This window comes from Theropithecus gelada, chromosome 15, assembly GCF_003255815.1.
Source record: "Theropithecus gelada isolate Dixy chromosome 15, Tgel_1.0, whole genome shotgun sequence".
Classification (NCBI taxonomy): domain Eukaryota; kingdom Metazoa; phylum Chordata; class Mammalia; order Primates; family Cercopithecidae; genus Theropithecus; species Theropithecus gelada.
In genome coordinates this window covers 47,296,746-47,323,364 of record NC_037683.1, presented here as the reverse complement: position 1 = coordinate 47,323,364, position 26,619 = coordinate 47,296,746, and the positions used below count along the sequence as shown (strand labels likewise).

The 26,619-nt window shown below is 47.6% G+C and overlaps 1 protein-coding gene across 4 annotated transcripts; it reads left to right on the top strand.

Annotated features, from left to right (window-relative positions):
• PHF24 (PHD finger protein 24) lies at positions 1-25,415 on the top strand. 4 transcript variants are annotated; one of them, XM_025359661.1, is made up of 8 exons: positions 1-211; positions 14,135-14,516; positions 15,238-15,423; positions 19,069-19,147; positions 19,453-19,658; positions 20,001-20,161; positions 20,462-20,557; positions 20,877-25,415. In XM_025359661.1, exons 2-8 carry the CDS (start codon positions 14,139-14,141, stop codon positions 20,971-20,973), a joined length of 1,203 nt encoding a protein of 400 aa, XP_025215446.1. In that variant the 5' UTR covers positions 1-211; positions 14,135-14,138; the 3' UTR covers positions 20,974-25,415. The 4 variants fall into 4 exon arrangements, with proteins under 4 accessions (XP_025215446.1, XP_025215443.1, XP_025215445.1 ...); XM_025359658.1 differs by having other exon boundaries at positions 20,459-20,557; XM_025359660.1 differs by lacking the exon at positions 1-211 and adding an exon at positions 447-880.
• The last annotated feature ends 1,204 nt before the right edge of the window (positions 25,416-26,619 follow it).

Here is a 26,619-nt window from a genome sequence, read left to right as displayed (position 1 = left end):
AGAATTGCTGGCCTTCTGACAAGTTAGCTGTTTGGATAGTGTGAGGGATGAGGTTGCTGCAGCAAAAAGTGGGTTACACGACAGCACAGCCTCGCTGCTGGAGATGAAAAACCAATAATCCCAGAAAACAGCGCATAGGGTAGGCTGGGCCAGCCGAGGACTATGTGAAGGCTCCTTGGGACCCTCCGGAGGCCAGTGGGGTATTGCAAAGGTGAGTGCCCCAGTGCCAGGGTCGTGAGCCCGAAGCCCTGCGGGGACGGCTGGTAGGACCCGCTGGATGAGTCATTCTCCCCACCCCAGGCACGTGCTGGTGGCAGCATCTACCCGGACCCCGCCTTCGCCCCGGCGCGGAACGCGAGCGGTGAGCGGCCCCAGCACCCCCCGCGGCGCCCCCTCCGGGCCGCCTCCTCCGGGGGGGCACTGTCCTTGCTGCAGTCGGCCGCTGGCGCAGTCCCCGCGCCGCAGTGCCGGGCGCTCGTGGGGGGCGCCCACGGGCACCTGGGCAGTCTGCTCATCGGAGCCTACCGCCGTCCTCCAGCATTCCCACGGTGCCCCACGCCCGCGCGCCCGTCGCCGGTCACCCGTCGCCCGCGGAGCCGCGAGGGCCGCGCCTGGAGGCGCAGGAGGACTGGGCGGGGCGGGGCGCGCCCACCGTCCGGCCCAGGGCACCTCGCGCGGGTGCACGCGCAGCAGCCCCGGGGGGCGGGTGGGTGTGCTCGGGGCGCGCGCGCCACCGCCTCCTCAGCCTGCCGCTCCGCCCGCGCCGCCTGCTGCCGGCGCTCGGCCCAGCACGCCGGCTCTCGGGCTGCCGTGGGCAGCGCGGGGCCCGCGGTGTAGAGTCCGCCGCCCCGGAGCCGCGTCCCGCACCCGGACGGTCCCGGTAAGCGGGGGCGGGGGCGGCGGGGACCGGGCCGTCACCTGAGGGGCGGGTCTGCGGCCGCGGACAGTCCTCCGGGACTCTGAGGTGCTTGTGTGGGAGCCGCTTCCAAGGTGGCCCCCGTGTCATTGGATGAACCCCGAGTGGGAGCCGCTTCCAAAGTGGCCCCCGTGTCATTGGATGAACCCCGAGTGACTGCTGCCTCTACGCCTTGGGGGAAGTCCCTGAGGTGCTGTGAGGAGCCGCCCCCATAAAGACCCCCTGTGGGAATGGACTCCCGGGGCGCTGTCTGCATTTGCTGCTATGGGGAGCCCCAGCGTGGAGGGGACTGGCCCCAGAGAGCCCTTCCGTGTCACTGTGGGAGAAGGCACAAGGGTGGTCTCTGGAGCTGGCTCAATGGAAGACCACTTGGGAACATAGGGGAGCCGCAGGAGCCTCAAGGTGGTGGAGCCCCCAAAGGGCTCCCTAGAAAAGGAGGCCCTGAGACTGTGCCCTAGAACTGTGGGAAGCAACCTCTGATTGGGGAGGGGGGATCCTGCCATGGGATCTATGAGTGACTTCCCACGGCTCCAAGGACTTTGGCCTCGACCTCCCTGTAGGGTTCCATATGCCCTCACTTGTCTCCCCACACCGTGGCCCAGAGGTGGGGGCCTTCTGGGGCTGCAGCCTCTTTCCATTCCCCTCTTTCCCTATTCGGATTTTTCTTCTCCATGGTAGCCCAGTTGCTCCATGCCGCATTTTAGTGGAGGTAGAAACTGCTGCGAGAGCACAGGGCCCCAAGCCGGGGAAGAGGACCAGTGAGGCCTCTCAAGCAAAGATAGGAGATTTGAGCCCCTGGGTTTGACCGTCCAGAAGGAAGCAGTAAGATCAGGTGGAATAACAGACTTTGGCAGGTCCTGGAGGGAAAGACCTTTGAAGGAAGGAATAAAGGATGTATAGGATTGTTGAGCACCAGTGCGCTCGGCACTATACCAGGTATGTTTAAACATCTCATATAACTCTTACAACAGCTTTGTGAAATTATCCCCTTCTAAACACTGAGACTCAGAGGGGTTTAGCAGTTTACCCAAGGTCACAAAGGTGATGAAAAACATAGTCATAAAATGTTTTTCAAATTTTATTTGGGAAAAAGTACTAAGGAGAAGCAGAAGAAAGAATAGATATTTGTTAATAAGTTGCACTAAGGTGCCTGCCAAGCATAGGGTTTTGCAGTGGTACATGCTCAGTAAATGTGATGATTAAATAAGTGGATGAGGACAGTTTAAGTGGCCATGAGATTGCTGCAGGAACTGATTTCCACAGAATCCCCAGATTTCAGGGTGTGGCTTCCTTCACTGGCAGTCCCATTTCATGATGACTTGGGGTGGCTCTGGACCTAATTGAGGCCTCTGGGTGTGGTTTTTGACAAGGCTTGCTCTGGGGATCTAGGGGAACCCTTCTGCAGATGGAGTGTCCCAAGGCCACCCTCCCTGCTACAGAATACTTGAAGGAGAGAAAGGAGAGACAGGGTCACTTTTAGGAAGCACGATCCACACTGTCCTTGTGGCCCTCTGACTACATGCACCAGTGGACAATGGTCCACAGATAGCACACGGGACACTTTTGCCCAAGAGTACCTCTGCATGAGGAGGAGGAGGGCGGGAAAGGTGCAGAGTCAAGGAAGGCTCACTGGGAGTCTGTTAGGGGGAGCGCAAAGGGTCTGCGCCAGACATAGTGTTGCCTCCTCATCTCGCCCCCTCGATGTTTTCATTCCAGCTGTATCCCAAGAGTTCAACTTTGAGCCCAAGGATGGATTCTGGTTTCTTGTCCAAAAATGGAGTGGTGAGAGGGCCAAGCAATGATATTCATTACAGAGCCATTCCGGAAAGGTTTTCCTGCTCCCCTTCCTTGTTTCTTCCACACAGTCAAACCTAGTTAAATCCTCCTTGAATAGAAGCGGCTTCCTTTGGCTTCTGGAATTACATAGTGAGAAGAGAGACCAAGCTAGTGGGAAAACAGAACAACATAGTTTACCAGTTGTTAGTTGTTTTTTTTTTTTAACTCAATTATGCTACCTTGTGCACAACTCAGTGGAGTAAATTCTGACAAAGATTTATGTTGGTTAGGACCTCCCCATTGTAAAGTTGTTTATAATCCCCCTTTCAGTTCAAACCCACCTCATTTGCTTAACAGATCAAAATAAATAGGTAGGCATATTTTTAAAGAAAGTCAGAAGGACCAAACCTGAAGATATGATCTTTGTTCCTGCTCACTGATTTGTCTTTGAGGTTTTATTCCTAAATTGGTCTTTTGTTGAGGGTGCTTATTATCACACCCACTCATGACCCTGGAAAAATCACTAAATGGATCCAGGCTTTCCCCTAATCTTGGACCTTGGATATCACCTTCCCTATGTCCAGCATTGGGTAAAAATTAAGGTTTCAAAAATTCTAAGAATACTGCCTAACTCTCCCTAGTCACAGCATGAGTCTGCAAATCAGATCATTCCAGAATGTGCATGAAAGATGTCACCAGGTGGCCTTAATCTTCTCAAAAATGCTCTCTCCAAAGGGAAATAAAAGGGGAGAGAATGGCTCACCCAGTTTCATTTGAGTGTGCCCAAATGTGTCTGGATTTTACTGTCTGGATTTCTCAACCCTTGATCTTTCACATATTCTCCAATCTTCTAACATTGTCTTCTTCTAACATTTGCATTCCTTTTCCTCAAACATGGATAGTAAGACCTTCCCAGGCCCATTTCCCCCACTCTGCAATTTTTCCCACTACACCTGTTCCTAAGTGGATCACATTTATGCAAATATAGTTTCCCTTCTCTTTAGCTACAGAATCTATTATCTTTTAGTCCCACATGCTTCTCTCCAGCAGTGCTGCTTGGCTTCTGCTATCTTCATGTCCCAACTTGATTTATTCATTTCTGATGGGAATATCATTATCCATTCCACCCCTCAATCTTAATGACCAAATTCTGACAGGAATTGCTTACTAGCTTTGGACCAAGAAACCAAGACCATCAGTGTCCAGCTGGAGACATGATTATTTTTCCATTAGCACATCCCCCTCCATTCTCTCCCCTTTTCCAGCAATCCCCTCAGAGACTCACTTACATTTACTAAGTGCTACTTACTTGCCAGGCACTATGCTAGATAAATATGAGTTTCTTGCCCTTGAGGAGTTCACATAGAATCAGTCTGCATTTCTCTAATAATTCACTATAAAGAGTAGGAAAAGTAAGGGGGAAATTATGGCATTACAGAATATTTACAGGAACCAATGTAGAGTATGCCTTTTCCCAAGCATCACTGAAACTCAGCTGCTGTGCTATGCCTCCTCTGGCAGCCACATTCAGCCCTCCTGCCAGTGCCCTGCCAAAATTACTTTTGCCCATTATACTCTGAGTGTAAACTGACCACATTTTTGCCTTCCTATGATAGTAATGACGAACCTTTTATTTAGATAGCATGTTACAGTTTATGAATCCCTTTTAGATATATGTTGGCTCTTTGGTTTTGAGAAGTGCTTCATCTTACTGGGGTCCTCTCACTAAAACAGAACTGTGTGGGCTAATTGGCTCGCTCTCTTTTTGTATGTTTGTTTTTTGAGGCTTAGGAGTCTCCCAGAGGGAAAGCCCCAGTGATTCACTACAATCACCACCTACTAGCTCTTAGGTTGCGAAGGAGTTTCCTGTTGGGTCCTAAGGCCAAACAATGCACTCACTGGTCAGCGCTGGAACTTATCAGGGCAGTCCCTCTTCCTGGCCTTGGCAAATCCAATTCTCTGGGGTTTTCTTCCTCCCTGAAACTCAAATACATATTCTCTTCTAACAAATATTTTAAGCATACTATCTCAAACCAGTTTTTTGGACTGATGCTAATTCTTATGTGAAGACACATTTCCTTGCCTATTTCTATCTAGCCCCCAGGCTGGCTTCATACCATCTAAGTCATGATGGAGTCCCCATATAGCTCCATGCCTTGGCATGTGCTGTTATCTCTTCCTGGAATGCTTTTTTTTTTTTTTTTTTCCTTATCCACTGATGTAACTCCTACTCATATTCAAAATTTAGCTCAAGCAACACCTTTTTTTTTTCAGTCCTACACTTATGCCCCCTGCACACGCACATACTCACTGCATTCTCACAGGCTGAATGAGCTTCCATTTGTTCATTCTACCATCAGTTATTAAGCACCTGATTTGTGCCTGATGCATAGTAGGCTGCACTTGGCAAATGTTTGGAGAATCAGCAAATAATGGTGATAATTAAGGTGTAATAATTGCATTACATGGGGCTGAATCTGTGTTTCAGGGAACCAGAGCAGAAAACAGGGAGTGCCTCTCCATCTTGCTGAAAAGCTCTGCTTGCTAAGTGCAATCTCACCAGCCAATCACTGATGGTATGATGTTCCTTAACTGTTGCTCTGCCTCTGTGGGAAGTCAGCACCGTGGCTTTTAATGAAGATTCAGGCCCTAAGAGGCTAAAATCATGCCATAATTTTGCTCTCATATATATTAGAACTTTGTGAGCTTTCAGTAAATGTTAAACAGCAGCAGGATGCCTTGTAGTCTTGAGCTGAGGCCAGAAAAAGTTTTTCTGTCTTTAGCCTTTCTATTCCTTGAAAACCTCAGAAAAGCCCCATGTAGTTGTGTCTGTGTCATCCTGAATAAACAGGCTGAATGGAGAGAGGTGGGGAGGTACCAGGTAGACCCTTTCAGGGTCTACAAACAGGAATACTAAAATTAGTTTCTCGGATACTGCCAGGTGACAAAATGTCTGAGTAGGAACAGGCTCCAAGAGCACTGTAGTGAGACACTGGATCTAAAGCAACAGCCAGTCACTGGAGAAAAATCGGACCCCTTGGGGCTTGGATTTCCTCAAAGACCCACAAGAGAACTCTTTTTGATGGTTTTTTTGCTTAAAATCTTGGGGTTGATGCTGATGTTCACAGTAAGCTCAGAGTCTGTGCTATGCATTCAGCATTTTTTTTTTTTTTTTTTTTTTGCAGACTCTGGTTCTGTTGATTTTCCACAATCTTGCAGCTGGTCACCTTCTGTGTTAGGCATGTGGTTTTTCCTAAGGCTCCCAGTCCTTCGGGCACATGCTTCCAGGAGCCAATTGTTGACCGCCTTGAAATTTTTCACTTGTATGTGCAGATACTGCTCATGCTAAATTTCAAATCCAGGACAAAGGAAATACATTTTCACACTTTCTACTTGTGTCCTTAAGGCAACTGCCCTCCGTGGGCCTCACCATATCCACAGGACACAGCATAAATGCAGGGGACTGTTGACCTTGGTAATACTGGCTTCTCTTTTCTTACCATTGTGATTGTAGAAACCGGCTAAATTGCAGAATTTCTTAGCTCTCCTTTGTAGTCAGAGAAAAATTACCCTCGTGTTTTCATCCCTGCTAGCCCTGACTCAATGTCCAGGTGCCACCTCTTGGGAAATAGAGTAGATGTGATGATGTGAGCTGGTGACTGCATAGTTTCTAGAATTGAGTTTTGGAGATTTGGTCTGATTAGTCTCTCTGGCCAATTTGATAAAGAGAAAAGACACTATGATCTTAAATAAATTGTTTATCTTGCCCAGTCATCTCTGCATCATTCATTCAACAAAGATTTAAGAGGCTAAAACCGTTAATGCTTAATGGAGAGGATCAAACCTGTATTCAAAAGAAGCTTTGATTAAAAGTGAGTGTCACATGCTCTGTGGAAGGCAGTAAGAACCATCTCTACTTTTCTCCCTCCTGATCTCAGTGAAGCACAGATTCCTTTACTCTGCTTGCTCAGCCCATTCTCTTTGGTTGTCTTTCGTTTTCTCCTCACTCAGAGGTTTTCTTTGCCTTGTTCCTTCCTAGGGAAGCCCTAACCTCCAGGCAGCCACTTTTACTTGCTTGTGAGCCTTTTATACAGCCTCCATTCCCATACCAAGAATCAGATTGGACCAGCTACTCAGGAGGCTGAGGCAGGAGAATCACTTGAGCCCAGGAGTTTGAGGCCAGCCTGGGTAACACAGTGAGACCCTAGAACCACCCCTGATCTGAAAACATAAATTTTAAGAAGAGAAAATCAGTAAATGTACTTTACATTTAACACGCTGCATGAGGAAACTCCTATTAGGAGTATTGCCTTTCAGGCTCTCCACAGCTCTGAATCTTTATCAAGAGTGCTGGGAAATTGAGGCTCCCCAGCTGCCTTCCCCGTCCTTATTTCTCTATCAGTTCCTGCTGCGGAGCAGCCCCTCCTCCTCTTGCTCCCACCACTTTGCCCTTATAACTAATCCCGCTGAATTCTAAGCAGGTGCTCTGCAGAAAATGGGTGTGTCTTGCAAACATTCCAAGCTGCCCACATATGTCTTACTGCCTGAGAAACACATCTAGACAGGCTTCTCTTACCCAAGACAGATTCTACTTGTTGCTCTTTTCGTTTCTTCCAGTTCATGAAGTCAGACGGCCCTCTTCCACCTTCTTGTCCCGCTGTTATTTACCATCACCTGCTCCTCTCCTGAGTTTTTTTCCAAGCCTTCCCTAGATACCACAAATTCCCTGACAGCCACATAATTCTTGGGACAATATCTTTTTGGCCTCTTTTCATCATTTTTAGGGAGGCAGAAACCCCCAGTCCCACCCACCAGTCAAAGAAGTAATCATTAGGTATAATTTGTGGGATCTTTGCAACTTGATTTCCTTTTAACTCTCTCTTTTTCCTAGGACTTCTTCCAGCACTGGAGAGGCCAGGTTTTTCTCCACAGGCATTTGTTTTTACCTGGCACCAATCACTACCACTTGTTTCTCTAAAAATTTGAGCTGATTTTGTTAAGTTCTCAAACACCCCAGGTGCACATCTTAGATATTTCAGCACACACACTTTTAATCAAAGTGTCTTTTGTATACAGTTTTGATCCTCTCCATTAAGTATTAAGAGTTTTAGACTCGCTTTTAAAGCTGAATTCTGTTGTGTCTTCACAGTTTACTGTCAATGTCAAAGCCATGTCAATTCAAAATGACTTGGTGGTCTTGTTTGGATTTTGATGGTTTACTGTGAATAGTTCTACTTTGCATTTCTGCCCTTACAGGCATAAAATGGTCTACAAGATTGAACCATCTCCGGTAAAAGGAATAGCAGTGCTCCAAGAGCCTGTGGTCAGGACGGGAAAGTGTTCATGTTTGTTTTGCTAGTAGATGTCAGCTTCAGTCTTCATAGAAATTGCTTTAAGGATAAACTCCCAAAACCATTGCAATGACATAATTGACCATGGAGATAGCTTCATAGCTATTCTTGGTATCCTTATAAAGAATAATGGTATCCTTACAGTTAATAATGGGTTATAGTGGATCTACAGTATGTTGGGAGGTGTCTGTGGTTAATTTGCTGATTCACTGTTAATGAGTAAGTTCACTTATAGAGTAACTTCCTAACTGACTGGTCTTTGTTCAATAACTTTTATTAAAACATCTGAAAAAGCCAAAAACAAATGCATACCAGTGGTTTTCCTCTAATGAATCGTTCTTGAAAATGTGAATTTAGTATGTTTTTTCCAGATCTCCAAATAAGTGTTTCTCAACTATTTTTTTCCAGTGTATGCCTTCCTTCTGATAAACATGAAAGTCTCTTGATTGTTCCCTAAAACTTCTGATATAACTTTTGGGAGGAGGCTGCCTCCAACTATTTGGAGAGTTAGTACCTACTGTATAGCCCTAAGAACCAAGAAGATACTGTCAAACTCACTGTTTTGTAGTCTATGTCACACACACACACACACACACACACACACACACACACAGCAGAGATGGTTTTTAGTGTTTGTTTTCCAAATACAAATATATAATTGATAAGCTCTTGAAACTCACTTATTTCTCCCCTCCTCCTGGTGTTTCTGATATATACCTCCCACCTGCTGCAGGATCCAGCCAATTCACCATTTGAGAATCATTGCTCTGGTTGTTATGTTTAAAAAATTAAATCAAGCTGGGGGCTCTGGCTGGAAACTATAATCCTAGCTACTTGGGAGGCTGAGGCGGGGAATCACTTGAGCCCCAGAGTTATCAACAAATCTGGGCAACATAGCAAGACCCTGTCTCTTTAAAAACTTTTCAAAAATTAGCACGACCTGTAGTCCCAGCTATGTGAGAGGATTGCCTGAAATTTTTCAAAAATTAGCATGACCTGTAGTCCCAGCTATGTGAGAGGATTGCTTGAGTGCAGGAGTTCGAGACTAGCCTGTGTAATATGGCGAGACCCCCTCGCCGCTGTCTCAAAATAAATAATTAAATCATTTTTTCTCTTTTTTAATAGCATGAATATATCACAAGTTATTCAGTAATTTCCCTATTGAGGTTGTCTCCACCTTTTTTCTTTTTTAAGAGACAGGGTCTCACTGTGTTGCCCAGGTTTCAGTGCAGTGGCTATTCACAGGCACAGTCATGGCACATGACAGACCCAAACTCCTGGTCTCAAGCAATCCTCCTGCTTCAGCCCCCCCGAGTAGCTGGGATTATAGCAGCAAGCCACCATGCCCGATTTGTTTCCATCTTTTTAATCATTGTAAAAAGAATGCCCCAATCAATCAATCTTTTTTTTAATGTGATGAGATCTTGCTATGTTGCCCAGGCTGGTTTTGAATTCGTGGGCCCTGCAAGCAGTTCTCCCACCTCAGCTGCCCACGTAGCTGGGATTACAGGCATGTGCCACTATGCCTAGCTAATTTTGTTTTTTACATATGCCCACAGATGAAAGAGCATCAGCCTCTTGGATACAATAGGTTTTCTTTAGTCAGAGGTGTATTAGTAGCTGTCCATCTCTGGTGGATCTTCCAACCACACAGACTCTTAAGAGAAGCTTGAATACACTGTTCATCTTGCACCACATCAGTTAAAGGCAGCACTTTCCTTATATCCTTGTCTTTTAGAGGCGTGTTCTTCAAATTGCAGATTTAAATCCATTAGTAGGTCATGAAATCATTTCAGAGAGTCACTATCAGGGTTGTTCTAATGAAATAGGATAGAAAATATCAGGGAGCATCACATGTAGTAAAAGTATGATTGTTTCACAAAAATTTTTTTTTTTTTTTTTTTTTTTGAGACGGCGTCTTGCTCTGTTGCCCAGGCTGGAGTGCAGTGGCCGGATCTCAGCTCACTGCAAGCTCCACCTCCCGGGTTTACACCATTCTCCTGCCTCAGCCACCCGAGTAGCTGGGACTACAGGTGCCCGCCACCTGGCCCAGCTAGTTTTTTGTATTTTTTAGTAGAGACGGGGTTTCACCGAGTTAGCCAGGATGATCTCGATCTCCTGACCTCGTAATCCGCCCGTCTCGGCCTCCCAAAGCGCTGGGATTACAGGCTTGAGCCACTGCGCCCGGCCTCCACAAAATTTTGACTTCAGTTGCAGATCTATAAACACATGTGTCTACAGGGTTATCACATAAAATATATTTCTTATTCTGAGCCACAGTTGAAAGTTTTGAGAAACATACCTTGGGGTTTCTGAGGAAAACATAGTGGTCTGCAAATGTAAATGCTCATAATAAAAATATGCTCAAATAAAAATATGAAGAATTATCTGTCAGTTTTGTATTTTCTCTCTTGGGGTGCCTCTCTCACTGTGAGTTGGGGAGTTGCATCCCACCCAGCCATCGAACATGCTGTTGCCCATGAGGCATTTGAGCAGCATCTGGGGACTACAAGGCCCAGCCCTGTCACTTCAAGAACCCCCTGGGTCCAAAGCCTCAGCAAAAAATTTAACATATACATACTCTTCTCTCCATCCCCACCCCACCCTGGCTAGATTCCCTCGTTAGGTCATATGAACTTTTAAAAGAAGATGAAAAACAACATGAGCATTCTAAATGCTTTAGACTATATGTTCCAAATACACTCATCAACAGACAGAGAACTAAAGCCCAAAGCAACCAACAACAGGTTCTGAATCACAGAACAGGGGACCCAAAACAAAAGCAAGTCGCCAAGTTGCCAACCCTAAGATTTTCTTTATTATCTAATTAAGGTACCATGTGGGAAAACTGGAAAATACAGATTACAAAAAGATTAAAAGTACATACAGTACAAAATTTAGATCATAGCATGAGCATTTTTGTAACTTGCTATTTTTGTGAATATGTTTGCATATTTTGAGTATCTTTCCCACCAATAAATATACCTCTATGTCAGTGTTTTCCATGTTGTTTAGTCTTTCATGGTAGCTACATAATTCATTTCCCTATTGTTTAATATTTGTTTCTAGCTGATGGAAAAAATGATTTCTGAATCACAATTGTTTATGGATTTATTTGGGGATTAAGATATTTTCCTTTTAATTACAATTTATTATTAGTTGTCCACTGAGGCATGAATACCCTAAATGATTTCCTGAATTTGCTCAATAAATCTTTCTTCAATAAATCTCCTGTGCCACTGCCCTTTAAGGCAGTATGAAGTATTTAAAGTCAATGTTCCTTAGTCACATACTTCGGTTTTACAAACAAATTTATAAATGGAGTCGGGGAGGTGGTTCTTTCCTCTTCTATCAATCAGTTTATAAATTCAAGAATATGAATTTCCTTGGTAGCAGTAGTGGCAAGGCAAGCACCTGAGCAGGGTAGGAGTTCACATCACTGTGGCACATACAAGCAGTGTTTCCAAAAAGAAGATGGGGTTGTCATCAGATAGTACATGTATTAAGATTTCATTTTTTAAAGCAAAAAGAATTCTCCACAATTAATTAGCTAATTGAAAAATGTTTATTAAGAATCTATTCTGTTAGATGCTTAATAGACACATTGCTAGGCAATGGAGATAAGGACTGTGTGGGATAAAACAGTCTAATGGGGAAACTGACATTGATCAGTAATCATCCTATTGAATATGTAATGACAAAGGTAAGTGCCCAGAGCAGAAGGGCATGATGCTGTGAGCACTCCGACCTGGACTGGAGTCAGCAGTGACTTCCCCGAGGAAGTGAGACTTGAGCTAAGCTCTGATAGATGAATAGGCACTAGTCAGGTGGGGAGGAATGTTCAAACTTCCTCCAAACAGAGGGAGTATAGCAAATAAAGACTGAAATAAGGCCATTATGATTGGGACACAGAGTAAAGAAAGAAGGCCAGACCTGCAGGGCCTCACAGGCCACAGTAAAGAGACTGATTGTGGGGACTTCTCCTGAAAGCTGTAGGAAGCACTGAAAGTTTTAATCAGGGGGTAACATGACACCTGAATGTCCCAGGGACATCTTTAATTCAACACGTACAAAATCTAATTTAATTATCCCTCTTATTTCCAATTTCTGTAAGTGGCACTACCATTCTTCTAGTTAGTCCATTTAAAACTGCCCTCTTTGTCCGGGCGCGGTGGCTCACGCCTGTAATCCCAGCACTTTGGGAGGCTGAGGCAGGCGGATCATGAGGTCAGGAGATCGAGACCATCCCGGCTAACACGGTGAAACCCCATCTCTACTAAAAATACAAAAAATTAGCCAGGCGTGGTGGTACGCGCCTGTAGTCCCAGCTACTCAGGAGGCTGAGGCAGGGGAGGCGGAGGTTGCAGAGAGCCAAGATTGTGCCACTGCACTCCAGCCTGGGCAACAGAGCGAGACTCTGTCTCAAACAAACAAAACAAAAAAACAAAAAGACTGCCCTCTTTCCCTTTGTCCTTCATCCAATCAATTATCAATTTATTCCTAGATTTCCCTAATTCTATTTCCATGGTAACAGATACACTCTGTCAGTATTATTCCTGCTGTCATCATTTCCGTTTAAACCCTCTACCTCTTGCCTGGACTATGATATTAATAGTAACCTTCGAATTGGCCCTACCTCTCCTCCTACCTGCTGTCACCTTTTTCCCCAAACAAACTGAGCATAACCGCCTATGCATCCTTCAGGGTCCACTTTGTCCACCAGCAGTGTGGTGGGTCTCGCCATCCTTTAGGTACTGTCAGCACTTTGACTTCTTTGGTTTCTAATATTAAGTAGCTTGAGTGGTGAGACTGTTCTCCTGTCTTCTGTTTCCTATGATGAGCAGTTAGTGCCTTGCACATAATACTGTTCAATAAGCCTTGATTAGAATGGATTGAGAGCAAGGCTAAAATGGACTCTGCTCCACTTTACTTAGAAAAAGCATTCCCCAGCTGACTTCCACAAAGTCTCCTCAGGCTAGGAAATAGCAGACCAGCTTTGCAATGTGCCCTGTCATGCCCTCACTGTCCAATGCTGTGCTCTGGTACTGCAGAGAAGAGCAGGGATGATGTTACTTTTTAACCTGTAAAGGATATGGACCTTTCTTGAACAGTTCAGAAGAAATAAAACAGAAAATATGGGAGTGACATTAGTGCAGCCTTACCTTAGAAGTGTGAGAGGTACCTTAGAGCTTTGTAATAGGCCAGTGTCTGTAATAGATAAACAGACCCACAGAGAGGCACAGCTACTAATGAGAGGGGGCAAAGGAGTGTTTGTGTGACCTTGAACACATGGATATGGGTGGCAGAGTTCCCTTACTGACTAATTCAGGAATCCTCTAAAACTAGGAGTTTATTGACTTAAAAAGTAGGCATTTGTTGAGGATTAGCCCCAGATGGATTGTTCATGGTACTTACTGAAGGAGCTTTTCTTGTGTCAAAAGGCCTGAACTGTGTTGCTGCCAGCTTGCTTTAAGCCTTGAGTCTTCTTGCCGGGTAGAGGAGAAATTTGGATTCTGAAGTCTCTAACCATTTAGAAGTAGCAGAGGTGTAGGACCCCTGGACTAAATTGGTTTTAGGACAGGAAGGGAGACAGATATCATTTCATGCACATAGAGTGCTTTCCAGTCTACAAAGCACTGTTAAGCCCATTTTCTTACATTATCCTTGTAACATCTCTGTGAAGTGGGCTGCGGAGATAGCCCTCATTCCATAGATGGGAAAACCAAAGTTGCAAGGCCTGTCAGAAATTGAACCAAAGTCATCCAGGCAAGTGGTAGGCCTGTGATCCCAGCTACTCAGGAGGCTGAACCAAGGGAATCACTAAAGCCCAGGAGTCCAAGAACAGCCTGGGCAACATAGTAAGACCTCATCTCTAATAAATAAATTAATTAAATAAATACATAAATACATAAAATTTAGGAAAGAAGTAGAACCAACATCTTCTGATCCTTAACATGTGCTGTCTCCACCCCCACCATGTTCTAGAAGAGGGAGAAACTGTTTAATAGCACTTGCCACTTAGGTTGAAACTGATTGGCCTGATATCCTCAGCCATTGGCTGAACTTGTGCCCCTCTGCTTTTTGTCCACAGAGCCATGGGGGTGTTGATGTCCAAGCGGCAGACAGTGGAGCAGGTGCAGAAGGTGAGTCTGGCTGTGTCTGCCTTCAAGGATGGGCTGCGGGACAGGCCTTCCATCCGACGCACAGGCGAGCTGCCAGGGTCCCGCCGTGGCACTGTAGAGGGCTCCGTCCAGGAGGTGCAGGAGGACAAAGAAGCAGAAGCAGGAACCTCGGCGGTCCAGGAAGAGAGAAGTGCCGGCCGTGCAGCCTGGGAGCGGCTCCGAGATGGGCGCGGCGTGGAGCCTGAGGAGTTTGACAGGACCAGCCGATTCACGCCCCCTGCCTTCATCCGCCCCACCCGGAAGCTGGATGATGACAAACCTCCAGAAATCTGCCTGGAGCCTAGAGAGCCTGTGAGTATCCAGTTAGGACAGAATCCTCAAGTCTTAGCGTATCAGGGAGCCTGTGAGTATCCAGTTAGGACAGGATCCTCAAGTCTTAGCGTATCAGGGAGCAGGACAGGAAGGATGGATGTGGATAAGGTGATCCTCAAAGCCAGAAAAATGGAACTGAGTCCAAAACAATCTTTGAATATCTTCTATAAGAATAAAATGTTTGTTGTATCCTGGATTCATCTTTGTTAAAGGCTTGAGGCAGTGGATGATAAAGAATGATGCTCTGGCAGGTATTCTGTCGACTCTCCCCCTCTTCCCCGCTGCTATGGGTTTTCAACCATGGATAGCACTACACTCTGTAGGAGGCATTAGGAAATTTGGGAGGGAGGAGTTTGGGGAGGTCACAACACTAGGTGGCTACTGGTGTTTGGTACCAAGACAAGCAGGGATGATAAATGCCCTGCAATGCCTGGAACAATCTCTCACAACAGATTATTCTTTCTAAAAGTGCCAGTAGCTCCCTGTTCATAAACATGGTCACAAAGACGTGAGCAACTGGAAGGACCTCCTGGTTCTTGTCCTCCAGAAAGAAAACCTCAACAATGGCTTCAGTTGGAGCTGTTCCTCTAGGCTAATCTGGGAAGGCTCAGCCCCATGCAGGTAGCTCTGTGCTTCGTGGCCTTGGAATCTTGCTGCCTATGCTTTCACATCCCTGTTTCCTCCTGCCATCTTTCTGCAGGTTGTCAACGATGAGATGTGTGATGTTTGCGAGGTCTGGACAGCTGAGAGCCTCTTCCCGTGCAGGGTCTGCACCAGGGTATTCCATGATGGCTGCCTGCGCCGCATGGGCTACATCCAAGGAGACAGTGCAGCGGAGGTGATGGAGATGGCCCACACAGAAACAGGCTGGAGCTGCCACTACTGTGTAAGTCTGGACTGCAGGGACAGCAGAGGACTTGGCACTTTTCCTGGAGGCCCAGTCTTAGAACATTTGATTTTAGGCAGTGACCCAAAGAATTTTCCAATGGGCTGGGCATGTAATCCCAGCACTTTGGGAGGCCGAGACGGGAGGATCACGTGGCCAAGAGATTGAGACCATCCTGGCCAACATGGTGAAACCCCGTCTCTACTAAAAATACAAAAATTAGCTGGGCCTGGTAGCACGTGCCTGTAGTCCCAACTACTTGGGAGGCTGAGGCAGGAGAATCACTTATACCTGGGAGGCAGAGGTTGCAGTGAGCTGAAATCGTGCCACTGCACTCCAGTCTGGTGACAGAGCGAGACTTCATCTCAAAAAAAAAAAAAAGAATTTTCCAATGGTACATACAAGAGACCTAGAGCTAGGATGGGGTTTCTCAACCTCAGTACATTTTGGGCTGGTTAGTTATTTGTTTGGGGGGCCAAGTGCATTGTAGGATATTTAGCAGCACCCCTGGCCTCAATCCCCTAGATGCCAGTAGCATACATCTCAATGTGAAGGTAGCAAAATCACCCCCGGTAGAGAACCTCTGAGCTAGGAGATTGACTGGGGCCTAATTACTCAAAAGTAATTCTGCTTGGAGCAGTTCTTTCTCTAATAGTCTATAGTTGTCATTCACTGTATCCATCTGAAAACTAACCTGAGATCCTAACTAGCTTGCTTCCAGTAGGGGTAGATCCTATTACAGGAAAACTTCCTAGGCCTCAGATCCTCACTCAGCCTGCCACCTGACTCATAAGCATTGGCGTTTCCTCTTTGAAGTGGTTATTACGTGAATTAAATGACAAAGCTCTATTGATTCAGAACTTCGCAGATTATATATAAATGCCTTCTAACTTTTAATGAAGGACGGAGTCTAAGGTTTCCATTGAAAGCCAGATTTATAGCCATTTCTCACTACACCTGAATAGAGTTCAAGTCTTGCCTTATGGATCTGTTGTCTTGCAGATATCGTCATTGTTTATTGATTTCAGAGTGAGGAGCACCTGCTGATCCCCCTCTTCTTCCTGCTGCTTAGACGAAAGCAGAGATGTGCCACTTTCTAACAAATAACTCTTCCTCTGTGGCTTGTTATGGAACAGTTATTTTCAGCTGCTTAAACACCTGTCCCCCTGGAGTACACTGCAGCAGACCCTGCTGTACCAGCGACCTTCTCCAGTGCCTGTCGCCCCTTCCAGATGCCAGCCTTTCATCTCAGCCACCCTGCTTTGCGATGTACTGCTGCCATAGGACTGCTGTGAAGGGGTCACCTCCCTAACCCCCAGGAACACATGCTGCCTCCCCAACTTCCTGACACAGTCCTACCATCATTGCCACCATGCTCTACTGGGCTTTTTACAAAGCCTCCTTCCAAGTACCTCTCCTTTCTTTCCTTCCCTTCACAGCCAACGAAGCTGCTGCTTTTTTTTCTTTTTTTCTTTTTATGAGACAGGGTCTCACGGTGTCACCTGGCTGAAGTGCAGTGGTGCGATCATAACACTGCAGCCTTGAACGCCTAGACCTAAGCAATCCTCCTGCCTCAGCTTCCTCAGTAGCTGGGACTACAGGCACAAGCCATTGCACCTGGCCCCACAGCCAAACTTCTTAAAAGAATTTCATCATCTCCTATGGTTCTTCAACCACCTATAATCTAATCTGACATCTGCATCCATCATTCTGCAGAATTGTCCCTTCCTAAGGTCACCAGTCACCTCCTAACTGTCAAGTCCACTGACCTTTCCTAAGGCATCTTCTTACTTGATCTCTCTGAAGTATTTATTACTTCTTTATTCCTCTCTCTCTCCTTTAGGATTTAGTATTTTTATGAGAATTATTGCATAAGATATGGAAATGAGAGAAAATAGGAAGTCAATAAAATCCCACCTCAGTCATGTAACCACCGTTAACATTACCTCCCACATTCTGCAGCTGTCTTTGCTTGGTATCCAGTACCCTCTTCTCTACTGATTCTCTTCCAGCCTTAGTCTCTGACCATTCTTTCTCGATGCCCTTTGTTAGTTTCTTGTCTCAGTCCTGTGTTTCTCAGGGTTCTGTTGTTTAATACCCTTCTTTGCTCACTGCGCCCTCTTTGGGTGACTTCATCTACAGCCACCATCTAAACACTAATGACTCCTATATTTGTGTGTCCAGACCTAAATTTCCTGTCTCTTGCACTTATTCACCTTGATATCTCACAAGTACTTCACACTCATCATGCCCCAAAATGAACTCATCTTTGCCCCCAAACCTGCTCTTCCTCCACTCCTCATCTCTGTGAATAGTCATACCATGCCCCAGTTACTAATCCCAGTTTATTCTCCCTCACGCCTCACATCCAGTGAGTCATCAAGTCCTGTTGATGCCGCCTATAATATCTCTGAAATCTCTCTTCCCTTCTTCATTCTCATGTCTCAGTTTAGCTGCTCATCATTTCTTGCCTGGACTGTTGCAGCAGCCCTCAACTGCTCTCCACACCTGCAGACTCTGCCCCTCTAATCCATCTTCCACACAGCAGCCAGAGATCTGACCACAGCACTCCCCACTTGAAAACCCTTTGGTGGCTCCCTTTTGCCCTCAGAATAAAGGCCTAATTTGAGGGGCTCGATAAAGGGTACTGGAGGTGCTTCATAGTAGGCCCCCTCCTTCCCTCACACACATACACACGCACACACACGTACTCCAAGCCCCAGCCACACTGAACACATCTCACAGTGTTACACACCACTGTGGCACCCAGTATATACTAGGTGCTCAGTAGGTGTTTGTTGAAAGTATGGTTTGAAAGAAAAATACAACTATTATATATTAGTTTTTAAAAAGTGTTATGGAAGAAAGAGAATGGTTTGAGTTCTTTATGAGATCCACATATGAATACTCATGAAATATCTGCTCTTGTACTTTGCTGGTATTTCAGAGGAAGAAAGTAACCTTATACTAGAAAGGATCTTTGATAGTTTAAAGACTGTATGGTTAAGTCAACAAAATAAGATATCAGTGCTCCTTTGGAATTAAAATTTCTGTGGCACCACAAAAAAACGCATTTGGCTTTAGGAGCCTTGTAATGATGGCATCTTTTAAAACCATTCTGGAGTTATTTAAAGTGATACAACCCACTTTGTATCCAAGTGGGCCAGCACCACTTGGAGCAGAGCTAGTATTAAACTTTTTTTTAACTAAAATACATTTTTAGCACAGCCTAACACAGAAGCCAAGTAGATAAAAGGGATGGAGATGGAGCCACTCTGGTTGATGGAGATAGGGATTCACAACCTGCCTACTCACTAGCCCCCTTATTCCGTGCAGCAGCTTCCTAAGGCACTTCCAAGAAATCCCTAGGTTAGCTCAGAGGAGACAACCACTGTTTTAGTAAAGGGGCTCAGTGCTGGAGTCAGGATATCTGAGTTCTCGGGAAGATTCTGCCCCAGAGTAAAGACAACTCTGGCCAAGTGCTTTCCCCTCTCTGGGGCCTCACTCTCATTGATTGTGAATAGGAGGCTGGGATTAGATGATCCTGGAATTGCTTTCCAGCTGAAATTCTATTTCTAGCCTCCTTGACCCTGGCCTTTCTTACTGGCCTGTATGGCCACCGACTCAGCTCTTCCTTATTTTCAGGACAACATCAACTTGCTGCTGACTGAGGAGGAAATGTACAGCCTCACGGAGACCTTTCAGAGGTGTAAAGTCATCCCTGGTAAGGTTGGGTGGTGCTACTTGGATGGAGAGGGGCCGGGCAGATTTCTCCTTCATGCTTTCTAGGATGAACCACGAAAGGAGTGTTCCATATTTAGTGGGTAGAGGGTAAATGGGTCCTTGTTCCTGAGTTGTTAGCCAGCAGAGTCACCCATCCCCGGTCGCAGCCTGGGTAACCCTGGCCATAGGAGGCAGAGACTCAGCAAGAGCTGTGGGTGTGGGGGCCCCAAGGGTGCCCTGGAGGTGATGGAAGTGCCCTAAGGCTGAAGAAGGATGGGCATGGCCAGCACGGGGTGCCTCCCACAGATTGCTCCCTGACACTGGAGGACTTTCTGCGCTACCGTCACCAAGCAGCCAAGCGGGGGGACCGTGACAGGGCCCTGAGTGAGGAGCAAGAAGAGCAGGCGGCCCGCCAGTTTGCTGCCCTGGATCCTGAACATCGAGGCCACATAGAGTGGCCTGACTTCTTGTCCCATGAGTCCCTCCTGCTTCTGCAGCAGTTGCGTCCCCAGGTGAGGGCCAGCTGGGGCAAATGTTTCTGGGATACTGGGTGACAAGGGCCTGGGAGGCATGCTGGGCAGGTTGGGGGAGCACTGGGTCCTGCCCGAGCAGGGACCAGTATCAGGAATGGGCTCAGGTTCCATCCAGTGATGGATGATCTGCTGCCCAGGCTGAGGAAACTGTGTGAGGAAGACTGACCTGCCCTGGGCCGCACTGGAAGTGTTGGTGCCTCCAGAAAGGCTCTGGGCAGTTTCTAAGGGAGGTTGCAAAGGTGGTAATGGAGGTAGGATTCTCTATGACCTGGCAGTTTACAAGATATCTCCACCTCTAATATCTTGTCTCTTCTTCCCCAGAACTCTCTGTTGAGGCTTCTGACAGTGAAGGAGCGGGAACGAGCCCGAGCTGCCTTCCTGGCACGGGGCAGTGGGAGCACCATCAGTGAGGCAGAGTGCCACCGGGCCCAGCACTCTTGGTTTTGCAAACAGTTCCCAGAGGCTCCTTCCTGCAGTGTCAGGTCTGCTCCTTACCAGTCCCAGTCCCCACTCAGCCTCTTCTCCTCCCTTTTCCATGCCAGTGGCCCTTCCATACCTCCCTGCTCCCGCTGCCAACAGCCGAGAGAGGAGCCTCCTGTGCATTAGGTAGAGGATGGTGATGCCTACGGGCCAGGACATAGGGCAGCCTCTATCTTCAACTCGGTGTTGCCACACGTCAGAAGAGCCTGGATGAGTGTGTCCAGAGCCTTGGGCTTACCAGAGTTTGGGAGGGGCAGGCATTTCACTATCTCACTCCTAACCATGTGTCCTCTGCCCAGCAGTATCAGCCATGTGGGTCCCATTGCAGATAGCAGCCCAGCCAGCAGCAGCAGCAAGAGTCAGGACAAGACCCTGCTGCCCACAGAGCAGGAGTCCAGGTGAGTAGGACCTCCTCACCTGGCCATTTGTACCCTCTGAACCCCCACAAAACACACAAGTAAGAGAGGGTATTACCCACTCCCACTCCAAAACAGCAAGCGCCCACCCAAGAAACCGGGCTCCAAGAGGGCACATTTGACCCAAGTCTATAGGACCAGCCAGCTAGTCTGTTGGCTTGGTAGCACAGCCAGCCATAATCAGGTCAGGCATGAGCCAAGCTTCCCTGAGTTTTGTGTAGCCCAAGCCATGCTGCCCCAGGATCAGGGCTCACGCGTCTTCAAACCAGCCTCATGACCCTGTTCTTTGCTTCCACTCCAGATTTGTGGACTGGCCTACCTTCCTGCAAGAGAATGTCCTCTACATCCTGGCTGCTCGCCCCAACAGCGCAGCCATTCACCTGAAACCCCCAGGATAGCATGGAGCAGAGAAGCTCAGTTTGAGGACAGTGACGTCCTCTCCCCTCTCTCCTTTCTCCCTTCCCCCACCAACCTCTGGCACTGAGACTCATGGGGTTGGGACACTGCCAGCGTCTTAATTTGTCACTAAGCTTTATGGCACTGAAATCACCATTCCCCTCACAACAGAGGCAGTGAATGCATTGCCACAAGGAGAAGCCCTGGGAGCTATGGCAGCATCCTCTCCTGGACCATCCCTGCCCCACATCGTAGACGGGACCTGCCACCACACTTACACACACGCACACATGCTGCCCAGCTGTCCATGCCATCAGAAGCCTGGTTCTTTTTGGTTGAGAAAGGACCAAAGTCCCTTTGTGAAGCCCCTGATATAGAGGAGGAGGTCTCTACTCACCCCTTCTATAAGCCAGTTCTAATTTCCAATAGACAAATCTCCGGCCAAATGATTCTTAATAAGGGGCATGTCAGACTCGCATGCCTGCCTAGAGATCCTAAAGATCTTAACGGGCCCCACTTTCCCCACTGAAAATCCCTTCTGCAGTGAGCTGCTGTTACTAGTAGGTGTGTATTATGTACCTCGGCTGTACTGAGTTGGGAAAAGAGTTAAACATCACCACTGAAGTTCAGCCCTTTATTTATTTAAATTCCAATTCCTGGTGACAGAGAAGGCAACTAGCCTGGAAAATCCTGACTGGAAGAGGGGGAGGCAGCCCCTCCCAGGGACTCAGGATTCTAGGAACCTCTCAGTCAGGTTACCTGAGTCCAAAAGTCTTTAGCAGGATAGTCAAAAATCAAGGTGAGCCTTCTTGGCCCCTGTTTTTCAGATGGTAGCCCATGGCCCAGGGCCAAGGGGACCTGAATGGAGCAAACACACCGGCGGGAGCCACAGCCTCTGTGTTAGATGCTTCACCCAAGTCACCAACCACAGAGACTGACGAGAGCACGCTCTGGAGGAAGAGAGAACGGGGCTCATGCTTCCTCACTGTTCCAGCTCAACTCACTGTAGACACCTTCCACAGCCCAAGAAAGATCTGCAGAGCCCTGAGCGGGGACTCTTTCAGCCATCCTGACAAAGAGGATAAGAGGCTGGGGCTTAAGAAGAGGCTCTGCAGAGAAGGTCCTGGGAAAGCCTTACAGAAGGAGAAATTTTCCCCTTCTCCCTGTCACTGAGACACGGCTTGAGTGGCTGCTTCTCCTCACTGCTAACCACATGTCCTTTGCCACCAGGCTAGGGCCTGGGCGTGGCATGGAAGGCCTTTTGGGGCAATCAGAGGCTGCTACAAGAGCACCAAGCCTGGCCTCCAAGCCCCAGCCCCTGCTTCCTAAGTACTCATCAAATTCAAATTCTTCAGTCTGTGTGTTATGGCTCATCTTGGCCGTCCGTGGGATCCATGTTCTAGGCTTCTGTTTCCAACCTAATGACTTAGGCATAGCCAGATCTGACTACCAAGAGTTATTCAAAAGGGAGTGGAGCACAGTTATGCAGAAGCAAACACATCTTCATTGCTCAAGACCCTTGTGCTAAATCAGGTGCATACAGAAGAAAGCACACACTGCTCAGTGCTGAATGTTTCGAGGAAAGCAGGGAGCTGCAGCCAGGGGCTTCATGAGAGCCCTGTGTAGTCTCCTCCTGTAGGAATCGCCTTTAGCTGGAAGCAGGGTGGTGAGCTGCTGGGGTTGTATTATTTGGATTGAAATGAAGCAGGCAGGAGATAAATCTGGGCTCAGGTGTATGGCCCACAGCTTTTAGAAATACTCTTCAGCCATCCCCCAGGATTGAGCCGTAGGAGGGGCCATTATTCAGTCTAGTCAAAAAAACAAAGCACAGGACTCCTGGGCCTAAGAACTGCATCTGAGGCAGCCAGGCCTGGGGTTTTGCACTGAGATTAAAGCACATTAAGCACAGGGGCTCTTACCTACTCCCCTGGCAAATCGTCTCCTGTGCCAGTGGCCTTGGGCTGCTCAATCTCACAGGGCATTTTGAGTAGAGACAAGCTCTGGGCTTTGAGAGCTGAACAGCATTTTTCTCCTGCCTCATCAGTCACAGGGACTGGAAGTCCATCTTGTTCCCTGATCCTTCACAGATCAAGGTGATGCCTACCTCTTTGGAGCTGCTGTCTCTAGCTCTCTATGGGTGAGGGAGGAGAGTCAGTGGGCCAGGTCAGGCCTGCCATATTCCAGGGCCTGGCAAAGCAGCCCCAGAGTTCTTCCACAACAGGAGCAGGCCCATTTGGGATCACCCTTCTCCCTATTCGAGAAGAGCAAACTTCCTGGGTGAGGGCCTGCTACAGAGATCCCAGGGGCCACTTCCCCCAGCAAAGAATAGAGTTCCCAGCCCACAAGAGTCCCAGGAAGCAGGAAAGCACGAAGGAGCAGCCTGCCTCTTCTCCACAGGCAGTCATCTAGCTTTTTACCAAAGGGGAAGTGCCATTGCTCCCCAAGTCCAGAGTTGCAGAAGCCCTGCCCCAACCCCCTGTCCAGAATCTCCCTTTGCAGTGTTCTAATCGCCAGAGCCCCTATGCGGTATGTATAGAGATGTTAAAAACATTCAGAAACCTAGTGAAGCCCATTTCATTTTCAAGCCCTCCCGTCACTGTGACTCTGAAATTCTGCCAAGTACAAATATTAGCGACTGACTCTAATAAGGTATGAGAAAATGTTTCAGTCTTCTTGGCTACCCAAAATTGAGATCAGTGTTTCTAACCAAGGAAGGCCTGGGTTACAGACAGGCTCCTCTGAAGCCCACTTGCCCTAAGTGTTTTCACCTCGCATTCCTCTTGCCCACCTTCAGATGTGAATGAAGGGGCAGCTGGATGATGTGGCAGAGCTGCAGGGACTGAGTGTCAGCTGAGCAGTGGCCCTGGCTATGAAACCAAGTCTCCTCCTTGGCTTCCTCACCTGAGCCCAGCCTTAGCCTTCCCCCAGCAGAACACTTGAGCAATGGCCCCTAGGGTATCCCAGGGATGGAGCAGTCCCCCCACTCTAGGTACTGATCTAACCTTCAAGTGCCCCTCTTCGTTTGAGGACAGCTGCAGTAGAAACCATGAGGACATTGCCTCTTTCTGCCCTCAGCCCAAGTACCTGGGGCTAGCAGGGCAGATACTGGCCTTTCTGGCCCTGCTGCTCCCTATGGGATGTCACCCTGACATTGCTTAAGTGGCCAAGTCTTAGGGTCCCCTTATTCCTGTCACCATTATGGAAAGCACAGAATTAAACTGCCTGGGAAGAGGACACCTCCCTGGGGAGTGAACCCCAGGGTTATACCCAGGACTCATAGCCCAAAGCACAACCTCAACCATTGCAGGTTTCACAGCTTCAGTCAGAGTGGTGCCAGGAAGCCCAAAAGTTGAGAGGGAAGGTCAGTAGAAGCTGCCTGGCAGGGCCTCAGGCCAGCTAGACCCACCCCAGAGCCAAGAGAAACTTCAAGCGGGACTGAGAACTGGTAGCTGGCTCTAGTGATCCTGCAACCATGTTCCCTTCAGACCAGCAGAGTGAAGGCAGATAGATGTGTGGCCCTAAAAGGCAGAATAGTTTTGATGCCAGAACTTCAGGTCATCCTGGCAGTACCTGTCACCACAGTCCCTTTTTACCCCTCCTCTATTTATAGTGAAATAAAATTCCTATTTTCTTTTTTTTTTTTTTTAAATTTTTTTTCTTTTCCTTATTTCAAGCTCTTGTCTGAAAAATTGCTACTTTCTCCTACTACTTAGTTTGAATTTGCCCAGGATATCTCTCTGGGCCCCTGGCTGCAACCCAGACGATGGCGAGGTCTCCTGGAGTGGAGAATATTCACGCATCGTGCCTGTTCCTGACAGCTCAGCCCTGGAGTGGGGTGGGACTGGGCATTTTCTCTGCTGTTGCTTTTCTGCTGCCACTATTTTTGGCAACCTTGGAAAGAAAACAAACAGGTTACAGAATTTCTACTAGCACTAAGGAAAAGCTTTTTCCCTCTGGGCCACATGCCCCAGTGACCCAGAGCATGGAAAGGGAGTCAGCCCTAGTCTGGGCCCGTGACTAAGAAGCCCAATCACATTCCAGTTTCTATAGCACTGGGTAGGCACAACCCACAGTTGAGAACATTGACTTATAAGTAGCTAGGCCTTTCCATAGCCATGGTGACACAAAGGCCCTCAAGGTTAGCCTCCTGCCATCATGGGTTGTCCTGTGATCTGTCCCCCAGCCAAACCCAAGCTTGTGAGAGGGACTCGGAACACTTGAGTAACACTGGGGAATCCAACGCGCTCTGGTCCCTCATGCCTTCATGTGCTTTTCTGCGGAAGGTAACTTGAGAGTAAGCTGAGGGGAACGTCCCCAAGACCTGTTTCCCCATCTCTACAGCTGCATGCTCCTCTGCGTGGCCCAGGCTTCACAGCACTCCAGAAGAAGCTGATGCCCTGAGGCTGGGCACAGTGGAAATCATAATAAAGCAATTGTAATGCTCTATCGGCTCCCTGTTTCTTGTTGTTTGGGGAAGCTGCCATTTCTGTGTGGTTTCCCATTGTTGACCAATCCCTGGGTCTGAGTATAAGACAGGCAGCTGCGGCTGCCAGGAAGGACACAACATGTTGTGACTCTTTCTAGAGTTCTCCTGGCCCTGAGCTTCCCAAAAATCAAGAGATGGGTAGAGGTAGGGGCACCACACATACAGACACAGAGATACTGATATTTCTGTATCCAGCACAGATACGGAGTGGAAACAGGAGCACTGAAGTGGGGAGCCAGAGCTTTCAAAGAAATTGAGGATGAGGTCATAAGGTCTCCGAAGCTGTCTGCTATGTGTTGTCTCTGCCCTGTGCCATGCCCCAGGGCTAGTTTTAGACACTTCCAAGTTCCTCCTGAGCTAAAAGTAAGGAAACTCGTTGGCTATTTTCTCCTGGTCTGAGTGTTTCCTCCCCATTTTGACAAATTGCTTTAATGTAATATGATAGGGTTGGGAAAGTTAAGATTGGAGATGCCATTTGGAGGACTATGGGATCCTCATTCATCCTTTTTATCTGGTGAGAACAGAGCTAGTACCTATAGGTGAGAAAGCATTTCTAGGCTATGGATCAGAGGCCAATACTCTACCTCCAAAACCAGAGAAGATCCCAAGTACAAGTCATCTCTAACATTTTTTGAGCACTTACTATGCACTTGACAGTGCTTTGCATAGAGTCACTAATCTTCACAATAACCCTATGAGATTTTTATTGCAGGTGAGAAAAATGAGGAACAGAGACCCCATGTTTCCCAAGGTTACACAACCACACAGGAAGTAGGGGAACCAGGCAGTTTGCCTTCAGAGGGCATGCTCTTAGCCACTTTGTTGTGCTTCCTGTCAAAGCTTACCTCAAAGGAACCACTGCTGTGTAAGCCAGCATCTCCCCTCTCCACCCTGGGAATAGACACGACAGGTAACCAGGCCTGTATCCATGGCACGGATTTCTTACCACTGCACAATTCACCCCACCCACTCATGTGGCTCCCACACGTCTCCTCCCTGAAGTCTTCCCATGGGGTCCACCAGACTGAGAGCAGATTAATGACATCCCACCAGCCCTTTGTCCTTGTCTCCAGGCTCAGTAAAGCTAAGCATTGGGACAGAAAAAGAGGCATAAAGGCTGGGTATCTGTGGGCCCGAATGAATAAGGTTTCCCTGCCCTCAG